Source organism: Equus asinus, chromosome 5 (genome assembly GCF_041296235.1).
Source record: "Equus asinus isolate D_3611 breed Donkey chromosome 5, EquAss-T2T_v2, whole genome shotgun sequence".
Classification (NCBI taxonomy): Eukaryota; Metazoa; Chordata; class Mammalia; order Perissodactyla; family Equidae; genus Equus; species Equus asinus.
The window spans coordinates 51819845-51842934 of record NC_091794.1 but is presented as its reverse complement, the minus strand read 5'-3'; the positions used below and the strand labels follow the sequence as shown (position 1 = coordinate 51842934).

General features: G+C 37.0%; 1 protein-coding gene across 1 annotated transcript in view; it reads right to left on the bottom strand.

Moving 5' to 3' along the window:
- WDR49 (WD repeat domain 49) overlaps nt 1-23090 on the bottom strand; it is a 523215-nt gene that overhangs the window by 476060 nt on the left and 24065 nt on the right. The window contains 3 exon segments of the mRNA XM_070509548.1: nt 10443-10617; nt 11445-11621; nt 16742-17182. Of these exon segments, the coding sequence (XP_070365649.1) occupies nt 10443-10617; nt 11445-11621; nt 16742-17182 (793 nt within the window).

The following is a 23090-nucleotide window of genomic DNA, read 5'->3' as shown; positions in this document are numbered from 1 at the left end:
TCCTCTGACCTATTCTATTGAGTTGATTATTCTATTGGGTTAATTGCTTCTAAAAGCAACTAGGATTTATTAACTTGATAGCTGATATTGATATTATGTGACTACCTTAATTTAACATATTTCATATCTATCTCACTATGAAATATATGGCTTAACATGACCAATTTAAAACTAAATTAATGAGTTTGAAACTATCTAGTGTGGCATCTATAGATATCCTCTCTCAAAACATTCAAAACATGGCACCCGTTCTTCAAAGATCTATTGGGCATTTACTCTGTGCCTTGTGCTATGATAATGTAATAAAGATAAGAAATAGAGAATCCTGGATGGTCCCAAGCTTGGAAGCAACGATAAGTAAATCAAACAATTAGAGAAAATTTAGCACACAATAAAGTGATAAAAAGTACAGAAAGTAACATAGAATTTCAAATAAGAAAGAAACTGGTGTGAGCTTTGTGGGTTAGAAGACATTTGGTGAGCTTTGACAAAAACAGAGCATTTCAATAGATGAGAAGTGACAAAACTCATGTGTGGAAAATAAAAGGTAAACTCCAGAATTCAGAGCTGTAAGAAGACTAATCTACTCCTTTACCTTACAGGTGAAGAAATAGAGACCCATGCAGGTTTAATGATTTCACCAAAGCCAGCAACTAATTGTCGTCAAACTCAGGACTGGGGTCAAGGCATTCTGACTCTGAGTTTAGTATAGTTTAATGTTACATAACGTGCAATATTAAAAATCCAAGCTCAGGACACTAGCATTAGACAGAGCCAGAGTACAAATTTGGAATGTAGGGCCCAATCCCTTGACCACTGGAACAGGGCTTCTCAAATTTTAATATGCACATGAGTCATCTGGATATCAGTGTTAAAATGGAGTTTCTCATTCAGTAAACCTAGCATTTTGCATTTCTAACAATCCCCAAGTTATTGCTGCTGACACTCGCTTAGCACCACACTTTAGGTAGCAAGGTGCTAGAACACATTCTACAGAGTATTGCCATGATTTTAGACTCTAGAGAATTAATCCATAGTTCTTAAAATTAGGAAGACTAAGTCCTGCTTTGGGAATCTGATAAAAGCTATAGAGCTTCCCCACCAGAAAGATGTATATGCACACAAAAGTTTGTATAAAGTATCAGGATTATAGGATCCTCCCCAACTCCACTCATGAAGCCCAACCATGATAGATCTACGAACTCAGGTGACGAACCTCCAGTTACAGGTAATTTTAGGTTGTGAAACCCTTCACCTGCTTTCTCAAGGGATTCTTAAAATTTCTATTACCAATGATGTCAGCCTTTGTGCTCATCAATGCCCACTTTGGCTCCTCTTTTTAGTTTCTACTTCTTTAACGTAAATGAGTTTGACAGGCCTTTGATGCAGGAGTTCTCCTGATCAATGCCAGAATACAATGTCTAAGGGAAAAGGGGGGTCTGGGAAGCAAAGGAGAGTTTCAAAAAGGAGACCAAAGCCAAACTGCATCACAGAGCACCAGGCATACGGAACAATTCTCTGTGAAGTTCATTGTGAAATACAGAAGTACCGCTAAAGGCCAAAATGGTCTATTTCTCCACTCTGCCTAGAGTTTGCCTGGATGGTATGTTTCTTGCTCATCCTCCATTACATAAACCTTCCTCAACCTATGGATTACTTGTAATAACTATTAGGATAATTTGTTGAATCCCTACCATGTACCAGGCACAGTGCCCAGTGCTCTCACTCTATAATCATCTTCGGTAGGTAGGTTATCCCAAATTTGCTGATGAAAAAAACAGGCGCTCCAAAAGCTGACTTGCCCAAGAGCATGTGGCTAACTGGAGATGGAGATGAAATTGAGCCCAGTCTTGATTGGCTATGAGCTCTCTTTTTTATACTCCTGTATCCTTCTTCTCCACTAAGCCACACTGCCACATGTATGCCAGGTCCAGATCTGAGGGTCTTTCTATTACCAACTACATTTCTGTCCCCCATACTCTCAATCCCAGATAAAACCCCCACTTCATCTTGAGTCTTCCTTTTCCTGATCATTTCACTCTTTTATTGCCATTTATCTCCCTAGGAACAGTACAGCTGTGACCCCCTTGCTCTCTCTCCATCCTTTTCTCTCAACTACTCCCTTTCCTTCTAAAAAAAAAAGAGAGAGGAAGAAAGAAAGGAAGGAAGGACCCAAGAGGTAATCAGCTCCTACAAACGTAAGTCCTTTCAGTCTCATTGGGGAGCAATTAATTTCAGGGGCATAAACGTCCCTGATCACTCGCCATACCACTACTGTGACTTCACTAGAAGTATCAACAGTATAAAAGCTGATGGCAAATGTTCTCATTCAGGAAGCAACCTCATTGAAAACATTCCCTTTGTTCACAGAAAATGCTAAGGATTATTATCACTTGACTCAATGAAGTGATATAAGATCTAAAGTATACAACATAACACTATAATTATATGTTCAAATCCATGGAAATTCTATAATATCATTATAGAACAATCAAAGTAAAGTATTTCTACCCAGAAAATTGCTTTGTCATGTGTTTCCGTATTCTATCCGAGTATCATCTTTAGTTTTGAGGATATAAAGACAGACACCTAAAGAAGTACATTCTGCCCTGGTATTCAAAGTACTGCTCTAAGATTTGAGTCTGCAGGTTACCAAGTGACATTTATGGGCCTGTAGTGTTGCAGTTTGGAGGCTCAACAATTCACACTTTATTTCTAAACCGAGATATAACTTGTTTCTGATTAGATTGTAGAATGCCAGAGCTCTTGAGAATGCCTGAGGAAAAGGTGAGAGTAAAGCCATTTCCTTAAAACCAAATTAACCGGTAAATAAAAATGTTTTCCTCACTTCTTGAACAGAGGAAAGGAAATGATAGGTTATGGTGAATAAGTTTTTAAAATATCCAGCTAGGAAATGGGAAGAGCTGATGAAATAAATAATTTGTTCTTAATATTCTCAGTGAGTCTAGGGGTTGGCAGAGGAAATTATTTTAAAAATTACTTTTAGATAACATTTTGAGGGGGAAAAAAACAATTTGATCATGTCTGTCTATTAATATACTAATTTTCAGCTCTTCAGCTGTCTTGCCACTTTAGTCATAAAAAAAGGCATTAAGGGAAACTGCCATCGATTCTTGTCCTCGAGTGTGCTGTCAAAATGACCCTGTGTAATAGCAACTAGTTAATATGGAAAAGTGATTTGAAAATGAAAAGAGATACCTAAAAACTAAGTAAGTAATGCTATTAAGTGCACTTAGAGGAAGCCAGAACAAGGCCACACTGTATATCATTTGCCAACGGTAGAAGCTATAGCAGGGTAGAAAATTGGGCCATTTCTAACTAGGAATTCTTATTATCATTTTTCAAGCTTTTACTTTGAGTCATCTGACTTAGGAAAACACCCTACCTCGAACTTTCTTTGATGTTCTCCTGTTTGAGGGAGTTTATTTTCAGTTGCATTTCTTATTTCAAAGTTGGAGTCCCATTCTCTGAGGGTACCACAGGGCTTCCTATATTCTGAGCAACTACTGTTTCAAGAAGGAAAGATAAGAAAGACTAACTATATCTATTCCACTTTTTAACATCATAATACATAGAATTCAGTACTGCTAGGTGCTTTAAAAAATAATAATGTAATTAATTTAATGACTTTTCAAAATACTGATTACACTTATGTTCATAACACAAACGGATCTCACCCTCCCACCATACTATGGAACAATCTGCAGGAAGAGATCTCTGACTTCAAACCCAGGCCACCAGCTCCCAGCTGATTTCAGCTGCTTTAAACACAGCAAGGGAAGTAGCAGGAAAGCAACGCCTTTTAGCTAACTCAGTGGTGCACCGTCTGGAGGATTTAGATGCAGGGAAGTGGAACCAGACAGAAGCAAGACCCTAGATCTGGCTTCTCTTCCCAACTTAGTCCCTATCAATTATGAAGGCCCCCTAAGGAAACAGCCTGGTGTCTGTATTCTGAATTCTCTGGCACAGCTCTATTAATTAGCGTAGCAATTAGTGATTCTGTTATCAGTTCAAACTGTTTTGTACCTTCTGCTAGCCATTGTCAAACAGGAGGAAAAACGCCTTTCGATGGAATAAAAAATCAATGGTTTCTATTATTGGCAATTTAGTGCTCATTCTTTCAATGAGCTGCACTTCCAGCCTATAGTTTCCAAGGTTTCCAGTGATATGATCTATATGAAAAAGGCAATTATTTGGTACAAAAAAGGGGAAAATACGCTGAGCTTCAAGACATTTATGTCTTGCCACTATTGCCCAAAATTTCTGTACTTACTTTACAAGCATTTCAGAAGGTAATTATTTTTCCATTAAAACATGGCACAGAACCACTCAGACAAGATGAAAACATATTCTCCTTCAAAGTTTTATATAAGAAGTCTGAACCTTATCTTACAGCAATGAGCGAATATTCTTATGTCTGAAATGGAGCTTTTCCTTTGACATTTCAGTTTTATAGATATTTTATCCTTGTCTTCAATGAAACATTATTACCATACTTGCTCATGTATTTCTCCCTTTCCACAATTGTATATTCCTTCCTCACACTGAGAAGAAAATCAGTAAAAATATTTCTTGAGGAGTTCTAAGAATATCAATTCATGTTGCTGGGGTAAAAAGAGTATCAAATGAAAGCAGCCGTTGGTTGCTCACCCCCCATAGAGTACCTCTTGCAGACCAAGGAGCGTAATGGCTGCTAAGCCAACTGTCCTATCCTTGACTCCAGCCTACCTTCCTCCTCTTGCCTCCTCATTTCAGCCTTCCTTCCTTCTCCTCATATGGAAATAACTGAGCTTCAAGCAAAGAAAGAAAACATTGTGTTTAAGCTTGTAATCTCTGTTGCTAAATCTGGGAAAAGACATTCATTCATTGGTTAGGACTGAAGTAGGTCCCCGTTTCAGAGGTACTTGAGCTTCAAATCTAAAACTTGAAAGAAGAGAAAATCTGACATAGCTCCTTCAGCTTTCTATACTCTTTACTTTCTCTTTTTTGAGTTATTTTCTCTTCTACTGCCTTTTCCTCAACATCCGTTCATACAGTATTAAACTGCATATTATTTACAAAGAAATTTTTCTCACCCCAGCCACTTTCTTTCAACCATAAATAACTTCCTATTTAAAAAAAAGAAAAGGCGGCCAGCCCAGTGGCACAGCAGTCAAGTTCACACATTCCGCTTCAGTAGCCTTCAGATCCCGTGTGCAGACATGGCACCACTTAGTATGCCACGCTGTGGTAGGCGTCCCATATATAAAGTAGAGGAAGACGGGCATGGATGTTAGCTTAGGGCCAGACTTCCTCAGCAAAAAGAGGAGGATTGGCAGCAGATGTTAGCTCAGGACTAATCTTCCTCAAAAAAGAAAAAAAAGTGGGGCTGGCCCCGTGGCCGAGTGGTTAAGTTCGCGCACTCTGCTGCAGGCGGCCCAGTGTTTCGTTAGTTCGAATCCTGGGTGCGGACATGGCACTGCTCATCAGACCACGCTGAGGCAGCGTCCCACATGCCACAACTAGAAGAACCCACAACGAAGAATACACAACTATGTACCGGGGGGCTTTGGGGAGAAAAAGGAAAAAATAAAATCTTTAAAAAAAAAAAAAAGTTAAAAAAAAAGAAAAGAATTCCACAAATATTTAGCAAGATTTGTTTTGGTTTCTCTCCTTTCTTTTGAAATATTTTTCAATAACATTTACCCAATGTCTTAGTCCATTTGGGTTACTATAACAAAATACACAGAATGAGTGGCTTAAACAACAAACACTCATTTCTCACAGGTCTAGAAACTAGGAAGTATGAGATAAACAAGATGACAGATTCGGTGTCTGGTCAGGGCCCACTTCCTGGTTTATGGATGACCTTCTTATCACTGTGTCCTTACACGCTGAAGAAGTGAGAGAGCTCTCTCTGGGGTATCTTATATAGGAGCACTAATCCTATTAATGAGAGCTACATCCTCATGACCTTACTACGTCCCAAAGGCACTGCCTCCTAATACCATCATATTGGGGGGTTAGGATTTCAACATACAAATTTAGAGGGGGACAGAAAAATTCAGTCCATAACATTCTGCCACTGCCCCCACAAATTATGTCCTCTTGCATGCAAAATACAGTCCCAAAAGTCTTAACTCATTCCAGCATCAACTTTAAAGTCTAAGTTAAAATATCGTCTAAATCAGATATGGGTAAGACTCAGGAAACAATTCAGCCTGAGGCAAATTCCTCTCCAAGCTGTGAATTTATAAATCCAAACAAGTTATGTGCTTCCAAAATTCAATGGTAGAACAGGCATTTGATAGGCATTCCCATTCCAAAAGGGAGAAACAGGAAAGAAGAAATGGGTAATAGATCCCAAGTAAAACCTAACAAGGAACACTCCATTAAACATTAAGGCTCAAGAATAAATCCTCTCTGGCTTGATGCTCTGCCTTCCAGACCCACTGGGATAGCAATGTTACCACCCTGGGCTGTCCAGGCTGTGGCAATGGCCCCATCCACGCTGTAGCTCTCTGAAGTGGCCCCGCTCATGTCATGGCTCCACTGGGTGCAGCCCACACCACAGGTCTCTGCAGGCCCCCGCACTAAGGCACTAGGTCAGAGCATCCTGGCCCACCTGAACAAGAGACAACCCCACCCTTTGAAACCCCTCTGCAATATCTCAGAAGATCTATGAACTTGAAGATAAAAATAGAATCTAACTAAACTAAAACATAGTAATTTGAAAGGAAAAAGGCCAGGGGCAGGCCCCGTGGCTGAGTGGTTAATTTTGCGTGCTCGGCTTCGGCGGCCCAGGGTTTCACTGGTTCAGATCCTGGGTGTGGACATGGCACTGCTCATCAGGCCACGTTGAGACGGTGTCCCACATGCCACAACTAGAAGGACCCACAACTAAAATATACAACTATGTACTGGGGGGCTTTGGGGAGAAAAAGCAGAAAGAAAAAAAAAATAGATTGGCGACAGTTGTTAGCTTAGGTGCCAATCTTTAAAAAAAAAAAAAAGCTGAATAAAAATGAAAAACTTGTAGGACAATATCAAGCATCTAACATACACATAATGAGAATCCCAGAAAAAAAAGGAAAAAGAGGGGAACAGAAAACTTCGGAAAAAAATAGCATTAGAAAGATTTTCAAATTTAATGAAAACTGTAGCTCACATATCCACGAATCTCAATGAATTCCAAACAGCATAAATTCACGCTCACACACACACCAAGAAAACTAAGACACATCACAATCAAGTTGCTTAAAATCAGTAAGAAAGGAAAAATCGTATAAAACATTGTACTGTATATTATAGAGGACACTAGGGAGATTAAAGGACATATTGCTGCCCTGAGAAGATTGTTTCAATTTTCAATTTATATATAAATGTGATTTGCATATGAGGCATCCAAATTTCCTTCTGAGATTGGGAGGGTTCTGACAGACTGGACCAAAACTCTGAAGTGGGTTCAGAAATCTGTAGGATTGGTTCACAGATTGAACAGCATCTGAAATCAAGGTTTTAAAGAGGAACCCAGGAGCAAAGCCAAAATTGAGAATCTTACAAATCATGCAAAGAAGATCCATCTGAACTAGATGGATGGGAAAGTTAAGGGAAATTTCAAGAACAATACTGGCAAGGAAGACTCTCCTTTGGTGGCAGTTCTGGAGTGTCTCAGAATAAAGAATCCTTCAGAGGTAGTCAGTATTGAAAAGAGAAGCTGGGAAGAGTTTCAGCACTGGGCCCAGGAGGGCAACTGTGAGCTGCAAATAGAACATTCTCTACTTGGAAACTGAAGTCTTTGTGGGACGTTCTAAAACGGCGCATCCTTCCGCATTTCAGACCTCAAGTCCTGAAGATTCCTTGTCTCAGAAGGTTGCTTGTTTCTCTCCTTGCTTTATCATCTCCATTTTCTCGTGACCAAAAGTCTTCTAACTGGCCAGTCTGGTTTCAGTTTCTTTTTTTGTCTTCCAACCTATGCTAGACAGAACTACCAATAAACGTTTTCTAAATGCTGTCTACATCAGATCTGTCCAAGTGTCCTCAAAAACCTTCAATGCTTCACTGTTTCATTTCCCATCACATGTGAACTTGGCCTCGTTGCTGAGATCTTCCAACATATGTCTCTATTAGACCTATTCACTTTTATTTCCTCAATACTCAGTCTCTGATCTATTCATGTCCATCTCTTTCTCCATCATTATTATGCCTGCTTGTCTGCCTTTACTCATGTTTACCATGCTCTCTCTTTTTCCCACCACCTAGCCATCCTTCAAGTATGACAACCCACCCTTGAAGCTTCTCACGGCTTCTCCCGCTTAAGAATTAATATAGGAGTCAAAATCTTGTTTGTATAGTCTAGTAGTTAATTTTCAGTACCACTGTACAATGTTCTAATAAATTTTTTTTATATTAATCTTTAATTTTTGCTCATATATTGTTTCTTGAGGGTTAAGCCTATAATTAGTCTTTCTTCTATAGTCTCCAATGCTTAAGACAGTTTTAAAACATAAAAGATAAATAAATAATTGTTGATTGATTGACTTATTAAGTCCACAATTTAAATAAACTGGCTAAAGTAAATATATTTTTTAACTATTCTTCCAAAGATTATCCACTTGATTACAACGAGTTTTGATTCAAAGAGCTAAGCAATATATAATCCATGTTAGATAGCAAAAATACTTAACATTTTTTATACATAAAACCTTTCGGTGACCAATTCCTAATTGCAGTGAATTAGAGGCCAGACTCCAAAGTTGGATTCCTTAGGTCACAAACACGAATCTCTGCTGCTAACATTAAACTAAGATACTAAGCTCCCATGCTCTTTTGTCAGTAGATGAGGGAACACGTATGTTGGAAATATGATGAGCAATGAATTCACAATGGCCTAGAGGAAAATCCTTATCCTGCAACTTAAGGCAAGTGCTCATCAGCAGGTTACTTCACGAGTAGGGTTGGTTTTTGAAAGATTTAAATGAAATTGTGACAGGACCTGGAGTCAGAAGATTTCATTCTCTCCCTGAGTAGTGAAGAGAGTATTCAGACATTACTCATATTTGGAAAATCAATCTCACTTTTAAAACCTTACTTGTTATATCCCTAGCCTTTTCAAAAACAACATTCTATTAGATACTTCTCTGTATTTATCCATATTAATTTAAGGTCATAGAATTCAAATAATACACTAAACTTCACGGAACCTACAAGAAGTAGATTTCAAAAACTATTACTTTATTACTATAATCTATATAGAGTTTGGATTATGTATTAAAATATCATGCTTCCTTGGAAGCAGTTGCAATAGCTCCCTTCAGTTTCTAGGACTGTGATTCTTGTTTCCATGTTATAAAAACATAACATAATTTTGCACCTGTCACATCTAGTGGATGACCAAAAGATATCTTCTTTTGTTTCTCCCACAATTAATATCATGCCAGAACTAAAGGATGGTTAGAAGGTACCAAAGGCATAGTATAATTTATATTGAAGAAAAAAAAAATGCAGACCCTGTAGTTCATTATGTCGGATATTATTGTGGGTCATGCATTAAAGAATTAATTTCAACCTCCTAAAACCCAAAGAGGGTAAAACTACCATAAAAGCCAATGGTTGGAACCACTCTGACTGTCTCTTCTTACAAGTATATTAGGAGCAGATCTATGCTATAACAGTCAATGAGATGGGGAGTTTCCATTCCTTTCAGTAGGCATTATTTAATGTAGAAATTTAAACTGAGAAAATTAGCATAGTTCTTAGCGTCTGGACCAAAGTAGATATCAGAGCAGATTTTTCACTTTTGGATCTTGAACCTTCAGATGCAAATTTTGCAAAAATTAGGCCTATTGTGAAACTAATAAACTCATTGGTGACTAGGTTTTAAGAAAGTTCTGGCTTTATGCAATTTTATAACATAATCATATCACACAGAGAACTGCCGCTCATGTACTCCAGATCAGAGGAACTCAGTCAGTACACCAAAAAAGAGAAAACACAAGAAAAGAAAACCAAGAAGTTTCCATTCAAAAGCAGTCAAACTAATGTACTTCCCATGAGAACATAAAGGAAACAAAGGAGTGGTTTTGAGGGAAATTGTTAAATTCTTTTATTAAGTAGCGCTGAATGTGACTAGATGAGATTAGTTAAAATCAGAGTTGGGTTGAAGTTAAATGGATTCTGTGACAATTTTCTCCCTTCTCTTGAGATTTCTTGAGTGCACAGTTCACCTGAATTAATAGTAAGAGGCATAAATTTTAGATGGAAAGAAAAGGAAGAATAATTCCTGCTGGTGTGCAGGGGATAGCAAACAGACCAGGCCAAAACCTCCAGAGAACCAATTATTGGTTTCTAGACTTGAACATTTTGTGAAACATTTTCATCAAAGAATATAAATGTAAAAGTCGAAGGTGACAGTTTCTTTCATTACTGTTCAAATTCAGTACCTTGCCTGACCCAATCTCCATGATGAAGTTTGTGCTGTAATGTATAGCAACATTTGTGATACCCAGAGAGCAGCTCTGCCCAGTGAATGGTCACCGTGGCTTCTTCATCTTCACAAGCACTAGCAGGACGCTCGAACAGGGAAATCTAGGCCGTTGTGAAAGCAATTGCTTGAACCTTGAGAGAGACGTTGAAAAGAGAACAAACACAGGCAGCGTAATTGTTTCAAAAGATTCTGTGTTCTTTAAGATTAATAAAGAATGGGTAATGAATTACCAGAAATACCTTCAATATTATTTAAAAGATGGACAGTTATATTAAAGACAAAACAACTACAAGTTAGTAAAGCAATTACCAAGGGCAGTTCATTATTTGCTTTTAAGATCCACTTGTCATTAAAAGCAGTGAGAAAGAAAAGCTTTCATACTATGAAAGGAAATTGTTCAAATTAGGCAACTTCAGAGTTCACAGGCATATTCTAGGGTCATGCAGTAAGTAACAATTTTTCAGAGGTCGGGTGGAACTTGATGGGAAGACAGAAATCATTGTATCCAATGTCTAGGTGTCAGTACTGCCCTCTCTAATGCATCTGTCCATTTGTTACATGATATAGGAAATAAGCACTTTCCAAGAGGCTGGTACAGAGAAGCCCAAAACCTTACCGAGGAAAAGCAGAATAATTAATTTGAAATTGTTATGAGAGATAACTTTTGACATTTAATATTTAACGTTTATTAATATTGGGATCTAATAGATTAAGCATCCTATGGCAAAAAAGGTTAGTTAGCAATTTTTTTTCCAAATAAGGAAAACAAGACTATACATAAGTAAGAAAATCACAGTGAACATTGGTTTCCATAAACAAGAAGAGGAATTGTGACCTAATCCATCTTTTGTATGTCCAACATGCGTGGCCTCATCACACTCATTGCGTTCTATTTCTATATTGAGCTACAGATTGATGATTAAATCCATAGTGTTCAAGCTTTCATTTCTTCACTTACCTTTCCAGTTACGTCCCCAAAAGAAAGAATGGATTCATTGGCATCAAGAGGGTCATACCAATAATCCATGCAAACTGGTGCTCCTTTCAGGCCTTGGAGTTTGTATTCACAAGAAAACTCGTCTTTGGACAGTAGATCATAGAAACAAATCTCTTTAGTTGTAAAAGCCACTACTATCTAAAGTAGCAAAGTAGAAAATCAGAAAACATTTCTGATGAATTTAATGAAACCAATATGTAAGGCAGACATGCAAATCTTAGTACCAAATGAGACATCATTTCCTGAGGGTCCTTAATAGTATTACAGAAATATAGTATGGCGGCACAAATGTGCTTTATTCCAGCTTTGGACTCTAGCAGAGAAAAAATACTTCCCATTGAGGTATCTGAACATACTTTCTTCCTTATCCCCACGTCACACACTCACCAATTTCTTCCAGACTAGATGGCTAATCTCATAGGAAAAACAAAGACACAGAGAGCTATAGCATCATAGTCATAGCAGAAACTTTATACACCATGCTTTATGAAGTAAGGTTAAGCGTTCACAGAAATCAATTGATAAAAACTCTGTAAGTAGCCTTGCTAAATCAGATAAAATCCCAAAAGCTATTTTAAACAGGGTAAATAAATTTGTCAATAAAATTGACAAAACTTTAGCTAGACTAACCCAAGAAAAAACAGAGAAGATACACATTACTAAAATCACAAACAAAAGAGTAGACATTACAGTCAACATTATAAAAATAAGAAAGGATTACAGGAGAATACCATGAAGAGTTGTATGCCAACAAATTAGATAACCTAGATGAAATGAACAAATTCCTATAAACACAAAAATTACCTAAACTAACTAAAGAACAAATAGCAAATATCAGCAGACATATAACAAGTAAAAAGATTGAATTAGTAATCAAAAATATTTCCCACAAAGAAAATCCCAGGCCCTGATAACTTCACTAATAAATTTGACCAAACATTTAAAGAATTAGCACCAATCTTTCTCAAACTCTTCCAAAGAATATAAGTACAGGGAACATTTCTCAAATATTTTATGAAGCCAATACTATCCTAATATCAAAATCACACAAAGACATCACAAGAAAAGAAAACTGCAGATCAATATTCCTAGTGAATATAGCCGTAAAAATCTTCAACTAAATGCTAGCCAAGAGAATTCAGCAATATATAAAAAAGATTACACACTATGACCAAGTAATATCTATACCAAGAAGGCAAGGTTAGTTTAACATACAAATATCAATCAGTGTAATACACTATATTACTACCATAAAGGACAAAAACTATATGATCATTTCAATAGATATGAAAAAAGCATTTAAGAAAATCCAACACATTTTCATGATAAAAATACTCAACAAACCAGGAATAGAAGGGAACTTCTTCAAACTGATATAGAGCATGTACAAAAAACCCACAGCTTATGCCATATTTAATAGTGAAAAACTGAATGTATTCTCCCCAAGATCAAGAGCAAGATGAGGATGTTCACTCTCATGACTTCTACTCAAAACCATACTAAAGTTTCCAGCCAGATAAATTAGTCAAGAAAAAGAAATAAAAGCATTCGGATTGGAGAGGAAGAATGTAAACTATCTCTTTTAGTAGATGACATGATCTTATACATAGGAAATGCTAAAAAATCAACAGCAACAGGGCCAGCTCCGTGGCCGAGTGGTTAAGTTCCCCTGCTCCACTGCGGTGGCCCAGGGTTCGGATCCTGGGCGCGGACATGGCACCGCTCATCAGGTCACGTTGAGGCGGTGTCCCACATCCCACAACTAGAAGGACCTGCAACTAAGATACACAACAATGTGCTGGGGGGTTTGGGGAGATAAAGCAGAAAAGAAAAAAAAGATTGGCAACAGTTGTTAGCTCAGGTGCCAATCTTTGGGGGGAAAAAATCAACAACAAAAAAGCGATTAAAACTAACAAACAAGTTCAACAAAGTTTCAGGATATAAAATTGTTGTTTTAAAATCTATTGTATTTTTATGCACTAGCAATTAAAATTCTGAAAGTGAAATTACCAAAGGCAGTGTTAGGAGAATGACAAGGCAAAACACAGACTGGGATACAATATTTGTAAAGTATCCATCTGAGAAATGTATGTACCCAGAATATACAAAAAACTTTCAAAACTCAATAATAACAAGGAGGGCCAGCCCAGTGGTGCAGCAGTTAAGTTCATATGCTCTGCTTTGGTGGCCCAGCGTTTGCCAGTTCTGATCCCGGGTGTGGACCTACACACCACTTACCAAGCCACGCTGTGGCAGACGTCCCACATATAGAGGAAGATGGGCATGGATGTTAGCTCAGGGCCCATCATCCTCAGCGAAAAAAAAAAAGAAGATTCGTGGCAGATGTTAGCTCAGGGCTAATCTTCCTCAAAAAAACAAAACAAACAAGCAAAGAAAACCCTAATAATAACAAAATAAAACCAATAAAAAATATGCAAAATATTAGGATATTTTAACAAAGAGGATATACTGGAAGCAAATTAGGACATGAAAATGTACTCAATATTATTAGTCATTAGGGAAATGTGAATTAAAACTACAAGAGAAAATACAAACCTATTAAAATGGGTAAAATTACAAACTACTGATATATCCAACAACGTGGATGAATCTCAAAATAATTATGCCAAGTTAAAGAAGTCAGACAAAAAAGGAGTACACACTGTATGATGCCAATTATATAAAAGTCTAGAAGATGCAGACTAATCTACAGTGAAGAAAGCACATGCGTGGTTATTTGACAAGGAGAGGTAGGAGGAGTTGAGGGACGATTCCAAAAGGGTCCAAGGAAATTCTTGAGAGTGGTAAATATGTTCATTATCTTCTACTGTTGATTTTTCACAGCTATATAAATGTATTGAAATCTATGAACTTCGATACTTTTAATAAGTGCAGTGTATTTTTGTAATTATACCTCAATAAAGCTGTTTTTTAAAACAGAAGAAAAACGAAAGACATTTTAAGCTTCTATGTTGAGGAAATACAAAGGAAAAGCTAAGATTTAGTTATCAGTCCTGGAAGGAAGAAGCAGGGCAAAATAATCATTACATAATACAGTAACACAAACGTTACAAGATAATAACGGAATGCTGCACACAGATACCAAAAAAATCTGGACTAGCACTACCTTTTAATCCATACCAGTTAAGCATTAACATCAGATCCTTAGCAAGAAGAGACTGGATATATGATGTCAGCTGCCACTCTACAAGAAACAAAGACTCTGAAACACAGGTTCTGATGTCAGGGCTGCCTGGGTTTACAATTCTTGCAACACTGATTACATCCTGTGTGACCTGGGGCAAATTTCACAACCTCTCATTGACCAGTCTCTCATTCTTAAAGTGGGAGTGATATCCACTTCATGGTGATCTAGAGAGGATTAATAGAGAGTGTCACATAGGAAGCTAGTGATGATGATGATAATTCTTTATGGTTCCAGGCAGTACAGCATACTATTTTGCACTAAAAAGAACCTGGATCTTTGGAGAAATGGTTGATTCTGGGTCTGGCATAATAAATATACGAAGTGATCCTGGAACGTCTTGTCATACCAGAAAGCAAAGAAGCTCTCAAAGACTGTTAGGATTATATCAAAAAAGACTCAGAAGCTGACTTGTATTGGTTCTACTCTCCAAAAATGGTATAACTTTTGGGATGGGATAATAAGTCAGTGGATTGAAACAAAGCAAATTTTTTTAAATTCATGAGTTTGTAATGATATTGATAAGAATAAAGATAGTAGTACTCATTTTTCATTCTTAGAGGATATTAGAAAACCAGCTCATTATTTTGAATACTGGGAAATAAAAGTAAAGAATTGGGCATTTATCCTGCCTTTGTTATACAGTTTTTACTACATGATAGCTAAATAATTGACAAGAGACATTCCTTTTTATAGAAATATTCCAGCTTATAAAGGAAGAGGAAATGATGAAATTAGGATGTCACCGTCTTGCCACCTCTAATAAATTGATGGATCTGGGAATAATCAGCTATAATGGTTAACATCCCCAAAAAACAGAGATCCAGGCATTTGGTGCCTCCTGATTGAGTAACACCTATTCCAAAACAAACTGTCCTGAAACTGATCAAGGCTTTAGACTTGATTACTGATTTACTGGAAATACAGGGAACAAGTGGACATGTTAAGCAACCCAATGTAAATACAAGCTGCAAAATCCAGACTGTGGCAAGCTCTAAAGAAAAAGCACCTAACCTCTTTAACAAAGACATCAACAGCAACAACAACAACAAAATGCAAGAATAAAGAAGAGATGGAGGAAAACTGATAGATCAAAAGAGACATATCACAACGTTTGGACCTTATTCACATCTTGATTCAAACAAACTATCAAACAATCAATTAACAGACTACTAAAAAATTATAAGACAAGGAAATATGTACATGATTGGATATTTGATGATATTAAGGATTATTGCTATTGATATTAAATGTGATAGTAGTATCATGATTGTGCTAAAAAAGACATTTTTTAGAAATACTGAAGTATTTACAGACTAAATTGGATGTTTTGGATTTCAATAGAGGAGAGGTATAGAAAAAACAAGATTGGCTGTGTACTGGAGATAGTTAAGGGTGGATGTTGGTTCTTAATGCGATTATCTCTGTGTTTAAAATTTTTCATAGTAAAATTTACTATCTGCTTAACATGAAATACTAAGAACATGGATTCTTTAAGCTGCATCCTTCCCTCACAAACTTATTTTTCTTTCAATATATTATCTTGCTCATATAAGTATGAGTTATAGTTATATAGTTATATGATATCTATAGTTAGATGAAAATATTTGGACTGAGTTGGCGCTACCTATTAGAATTAAGAAACTGACTAGTACAGTGGTGAAAATCAGATAAGCAATCCCCTGTAATCACACTGAGCTGTGCCATGCAGTCTTATAGCCTTTCAGCTCTGCATAGAGATCCACTATCCTGCTGTAAATTATAGAGTCATAAAGGTCTTATCAGCTAGTAATGCAAAAAGACCACATTTGGGACTGGGCCGAGAATCTGAGTCATTATCAGCAGTGTCATTTAAAGGCATTCAAGGGAACAGCTTGGGAAATCGAGTAGCTCACTTGGCTCTACTGGCATTCCCTCCAGGTCAGATGAGAGGCACAGAAGAGTGATGCAGCTCTCTGTTGCTGATGGCGTTATACTTGACATTGATCAGGAGCCCTCACCCGCCATGTTTTCCCCTTTACAAGCATTGAACTTATTTATAAAGACTTTGTACCTTGTTTACATTTTCCAGAGAAACCAGACTAGTCACCCACAGATGTTTAAGCTTGAGGGCATCTGAAGTGATGGGAAGCGTTTCTTGCAGCTTTAAATTCTCTCCCCAGATTCCTAATAAACATTCCTTACTGATGGTCAGGTAACGACTTGAGGTTTTTAAGAAAATTGCTTTTTGAATGGTGTCCTTGTGTTTCACTGGGAGGAATTCAAGGTCTTTCCACTGGGGAACCACAGTTGCCTTTGCTCATTCATCTTTCTCGTAAAGTCCTAACAGCATAAATGAAGTCAGCTTGTCCCAATTAATGAAGCCATCTTGGGCCACATCCACTTTGTCAAAGAGGGCCGCATATTCTTCCTTTGTGCCCCAACCAACAATCTCTGTCATCTTCTGCACAAACTCTTCTCTGGACATACAAGTGGTTTGCCTTGACTCTGAGGGCTGGAAACAGGAATAAAAAACAAGACAACAATGACAGCATCATAAACACCAGAACATTGTGCTACCCTCAAAAGGTTGATCTAATCAGCAATTATTCCAAGATGAAAAGAAAATGTCTTTTACTTTATAATAGTATTATACTTAAGTGAATTTAGGCTAGGGAACAAATAATGGTCAGGACTCCAAGCCAACATCCTCAACCACCAATGTCCCTATAACTGGAAGGGGGGGGGCAGGAGAGTCAGAGATTTGATATGATGATGGAAGCAGAGGTTGGAATGATGCAGGGCTATTAGCAAAGGAGCGGCAGGTGGCTTCTAGAAACTAAAAAAGGCAAGGAAACAGATTCTCCACTGGAGCCTGCAGAAAGAGGGTAATCCTGACAATATCTTGTTAGCCCTGTAAAACCCATTTTAGACTTTTAACCTCTAGAGCTGCAAGATAATTAGCTAGTGTATTTTAAGCTACTAAGTTTGTGGCAATTTGTTATAGCACAAATACAGTGATACAGTGGTTTACAAAAAATAAGTGAATCCTCGAAGACAGTTTAGCACAGCCAGTAATTCTATCATACCACAGTGAAACTTTAATCCAAGGGCAAGAAGTCCACTTCTGTAAATACATCATTATAAAAAATAGTGAAACCATATACACTTTATTTAGTTATTCACAGTAGTTATGTTCTTTAAAGCCTCTGCAAATCCTAAATTAGCAGATGCTGAACCATTGCTCCCAGAGGAAATACAGGGTTAGGTTATGGTGAACCTGCGGTCACAGTGTTTTCATCAACTGATGAATTCATAATTTTGTTTCATGTATGTTTCTGTTGAAAGACACTTTATTGAATATATATATTGTTAATTCATTAACATTAAGTACATGGCCAACAGCCCTATAATTCATGCCTGAACAAAGCTTATCCAACAATATATTTTCTCCATAAGGCACATCACAGTCTCTTGCACTTAGGACACTAGACAGAACTTGATCACTATACTTGGGACCATTTCAAACAGTGAAATCACCAACAAAAACCACAAAGCATAAAAAACTTGGCATTAAGTAGACCACAAAAAGGACACTTTTTTACAGTGTGAGAGCTGGAATAAGGCAGAGTGTCACCTTGTTTGACCTCAGCCTGGAATACATACATCTGAAGACTGAAATTCTTGGCCACTCTATACATGGCCGTAAAAGACCAAGAAAGTGCCTTGAATGTTGATTTTGGGGCTACAAATAAATTTTAGCAAGTAAGCAAATTCACAAATAAAGAATCCACGAAAATGAGAATCATCTGTATTTCAAATAAGTATGACATTGATAGGCTGTTTAGTTTGGTGAGATTAAAATTAGAGAATCTACATTTCCTACTGTCTCAGAGCCAAAGAGCTGGGATTGATAGCAAGCACTGGGAGGCAACATACTGTAGAAGAAGTCAAACTATTGTAGGTTTAATCCTGGTTCCACCAGTAATTGTGGGAACTACTGGCAAGTTACTCCACTGCTGATCCTTAATTTCTCCACCTGTAAAGTGGATATAGCAATATCAGTCTCAAGAAATGTTACAAAGATTAGCTGACATATCAAGAGATGCAGAAAAAGAATTTGACCAAATTCAACACCCATTCCTGATAAAGACTCTCAGTAAGCTAAGAATAGGAGGGAACTTCTTCAACTTGATAAAGAATATGTACAAAAAACCATATAGCTAACATCGTATTTAATAGTGAGAAACTTGAAGCTTTCCTACTAAGATCAGGTACAAGGCAAGGATGTCCCTCTCACCATTGCTTTTCAACAGCATTTTGGAAGATCTACCCAATGCAATAAGACAAGTAAAGAAAACAGAAGGCATACAGATTGAGAAGAAAGAAATAAAACTGTCTTTGTTAGCAGATGATGATCCTCTACATAGAAAATCCGAAAGAATCATCAAAAAAATTCCTGGAACCTAGTGTTTACAGCAAGATTGCAAGATATAAGGTTAATATACAAAGGTCAATCATTTTCCTATACACCAGAGAGGAACATGTGGAATTTGAAATTAAAACTACAATATCATTTACATTGGCATCCACAAAAATGAAAAACAGATAAATCTAACAAAATATGTATAAGATCTGTATGAGGAAAACTACAAAACTTCAATCAACGAAATGAAGAATAACTGAATAAATAGAGAGATATTCCATGTTCACGGATAGGAAGAGTCAATATTGTCAAGACCTCAGTTCTTCCCAAGATAATTTATAGATTCAAAAACTTCTGTTCTGTGAAATACAACACCAAGAGAATGAGAAGATAAGTCATAGACTGGGAGAAAATATTTTCAAAAGATACATCTGATAAAAAAATTCAAAATTTACAAAGAATTCTTAAAATTCAACAATAAGTAAACAAACAATCCAATGGAAAAATGGGCCAAAGATCTTAAGAGATACCTCACCAAAGAAGATATGGCAAATAAGCATATGCAAAGATGCTCCACATCATATGTCATCGGGGGAACACAAATTAAAACAACAATGAGATATCCCTACGCACCTATTAGAATGGCCAAAATTTGGAACACTGACAACAGCAAATGCTGACAAGGATGTAGAGCAACAGAAACTCTCATACATCGCTGATAGGAATGTAAAATCATATAGCCACTTTGGAAGATAGTTTGGCAGTTTCTTACAAAACTAAACATACTCTTACCATATGTAGATCCAGCAATCACACTCTTTGGTATTTACACAAAGGAGCTGAAAACTTATGTCCCACACATATGTTTATAGCAGCTTTATTCATAATTCATATTCATAATTGCCAATACTTGGAAGCAACCAAGATGTCCTTCAGTAGGTGAATGGATAAACTGTGGTGCATCCAGAGAATAAAATATTATTCATTGCTAAAAAGAAATGAGCTATCAAGCCATGAAAAGACGTGGAGGAATCTTAATGCATATTACTAAGTAAAAGAAGCCAATCTGAAAGGGTTACGTACTGTATGATTCCAACTACATGACATTCTGGAAAAGGTAAAACTATGGAGACAGTAAAAAGATCAGTGGTTGCCAGGGGTTAGAGGAGAGGGAGGGATGAACAGGCAGAGCATGGAGGATTTTCAGGGTGGTGAAATTACTCTGTATACCATTGTAATGGGTGCATGTCATTATACCTTTGTCCAAACCCACAGAAAGTACAAAACCAAAAGTGAACCCTAAGGTAAACCGTGGACTTTGGGTGATTATGATGTAGATTCATCAGTTGTAACAAATGCACCACTCTGGTGGAGGATGTTGGTAACGGAGGCTATGCATGTTTCAGGGTAGGAAACATGGGTAATCACCATACCTTCCCTTTAATTTTGTGGTGAACCTAAAACTACTCAAAAATTGTAAACTCTTAATAAAGAAAAATTAACTGAGATATCATGTGTGCAAGAACTAAGTAATGAAGGGTTTAATAGAAGTTAGTGTAGGCTTTTAATTAACTAAATTAAATTTCTGAGAAATAATTGGTATCTAGCCCTTTGAACTACTCAGAAGTCCATCATTAGTATCTTGGTTAAATTATTTTTAGTCTAAAAAGTTTCGATAGATGGAAATTTTTCAGTGACCCAGATTTTAAGTGTACAGAAAGAAATCTGATCCTAAAAACACTCCATCTGAGCCAAAACTGCAAACTGTTTCTGAAAGCTAAGTCAATGTTGATCTTTCATTTTACCATTACATAATGACATCAACCAACCTCTTATATCTATGTTATCCCATTAATAAAAAACATTTTAAAGCAGAATCTCAGAGTATTTTCTTCCTATGAGCTAGTAATTTATTTTTATTTCTAAGAACAAGAAACCGTTCCCTTTGACAGATACCAGAACAATTTCTTTTCCATATTCTGGAATATGGAATTGCAAGTAGAAAACAAATTTTCTTCCCAAAAGTGACAAACAATCAATCTGATAATTTTCTGCACATTGATAATGCCAATACGCACTGGGGGAAGACTAGAGGAATATTCTCAATTTATGAAATTTGACAGAAAAGTGCAATTGTATGATGTACCTGACAGTTCTGTTACTGATTCTTCACGTGTTAGCTTTTTCTAAGTTTGAAAATAAAATTATGTTTTTGCTATAGCTTTGGTTAAAATTTAGGAATCTGCCTTTTGGAAAAAATCCTAAATTATTCAAGAAACCTTATGCCTCGATCAGTATGTGGTTTATGTTATTAATTCTATTATATGCCAGCTTTAATAAATTAGTTGAATGTGCAATTAAAGTATGTGATCTTTTAATACAAGCTTAAAAGAACAAATGCATTAACTTGTCCCACGCAATTAATTCTCATTTTATCAGTGGCTCCTACTTACGTTCTGGGACTAGAATTCATTCATTCATTGCACTGTATTATACACACCGCACGCTGTGGCAGGGAGATTGTGTGGTTATATATTAGGAGCTCTAAGCCTCAGCCTCGGACATGGCACCTCTAACTAGGGATAAAAATGATAACTCTTAGGGCTGTTGTCAGGCTTAGTAGATAGTTTAATGTATTATCATACCAGCAATGACTCTTCTCTGAGGATTTAGCTAAATTCATTTGTTGATATGTGTGTGTATGTGTATACAAGTGTATGTAAGGCTTTCGAGATGTACATAATTAGCAATTTTAGTAAATTAATCCTATCTATCCGGGGTGGATAGTTGCTAAGTCGATGGTTCTAAGAGACTTCTCAGCGGGTCAAGAATATGCGTAGGAGACTCCACTAACGGGATTATCTGAAGCCCTCAGTTTCATTACCATCACGGTAGCAGATGCTAGCTTTTGGTTTAACATGAAACAGCAACTGTACACACTGTTTCGGCTGCTCTTCCTCAGAGGCACAATATGATACTGTCCTAAGTGAGCCTATGAAAGTAAAGTTTACCTATTCCCAGAAACCAAGATTATTTCATACATACAAGACAGACGTCGTGTCATTGGGAGTCACTGTGGCCTCCATCTCGTCTTGGGCCGCTTGTACTGCTACTCTATGAATTTCAGGGGGGCCGGGGATCTGTATCCTAGACTACTTGGCCGAAGGTAACTCCACAGAAAGGAAGATAAAACAATCCTTAAACTAAAAATGAGCTTGTATATACTATAATTTCAGTATTACAAACTCTCAATTTGTATTAGATTCAGTGCTGAGCAGCAAAATAATTTATCTTTGAGCCATCTTTGGAGGTATATATATATTTAAATATATATGTATGCATATATAAATTTAAATTTTTTATATAATTTTTTTTCCCGAAGAAGATTAGCCCTGAGCTGACATCTGCCAATCCTCCTCTTTTTGCTGAGGAAGACTGGCCCTGAGCTAACATCTGTGGCCATCTTCCTCTACTTTATATGTGGGATGCCTACCACAGCATGGCTTGCCAAGCGGTGCCATGTCTGCATCTGGCATCCCAGCCAGCGAACCCTGGGCCGCCGAAGCAGAAAGTGCACACTTAACTGCTGTGTCACCCGGCTGGCCCCAATAAGTTTAAACTAGTACTAACTAAATTTAGTTACTAAGTTTAGATTTAGTTACTAGTTTTAGTACTAAAGTACTAATTTAGTTAGTTAGTAACAATTCACATCTGGGTTTTATGCCTGAATTTGCTGCATAATATTTGTGTGACCATAGGCCAGTCATAACCTCTCTCAGGATGTATATGACAGTCCAGATGTATATAAGGCCATCTTACATTAAACACTTCTATTCAGACAGTAGTTATTATTGTTGAAGACACATCCATATTGAGCTAAATTCACAGGCATCTATTTAATACAGCTAGGGAAATTGATTTCATTATAAAACATAGAGGATAAAATAATTAATTGTCAGTCCCTTGGATTGAAAATGTAATTAGTATGGCTTTCATA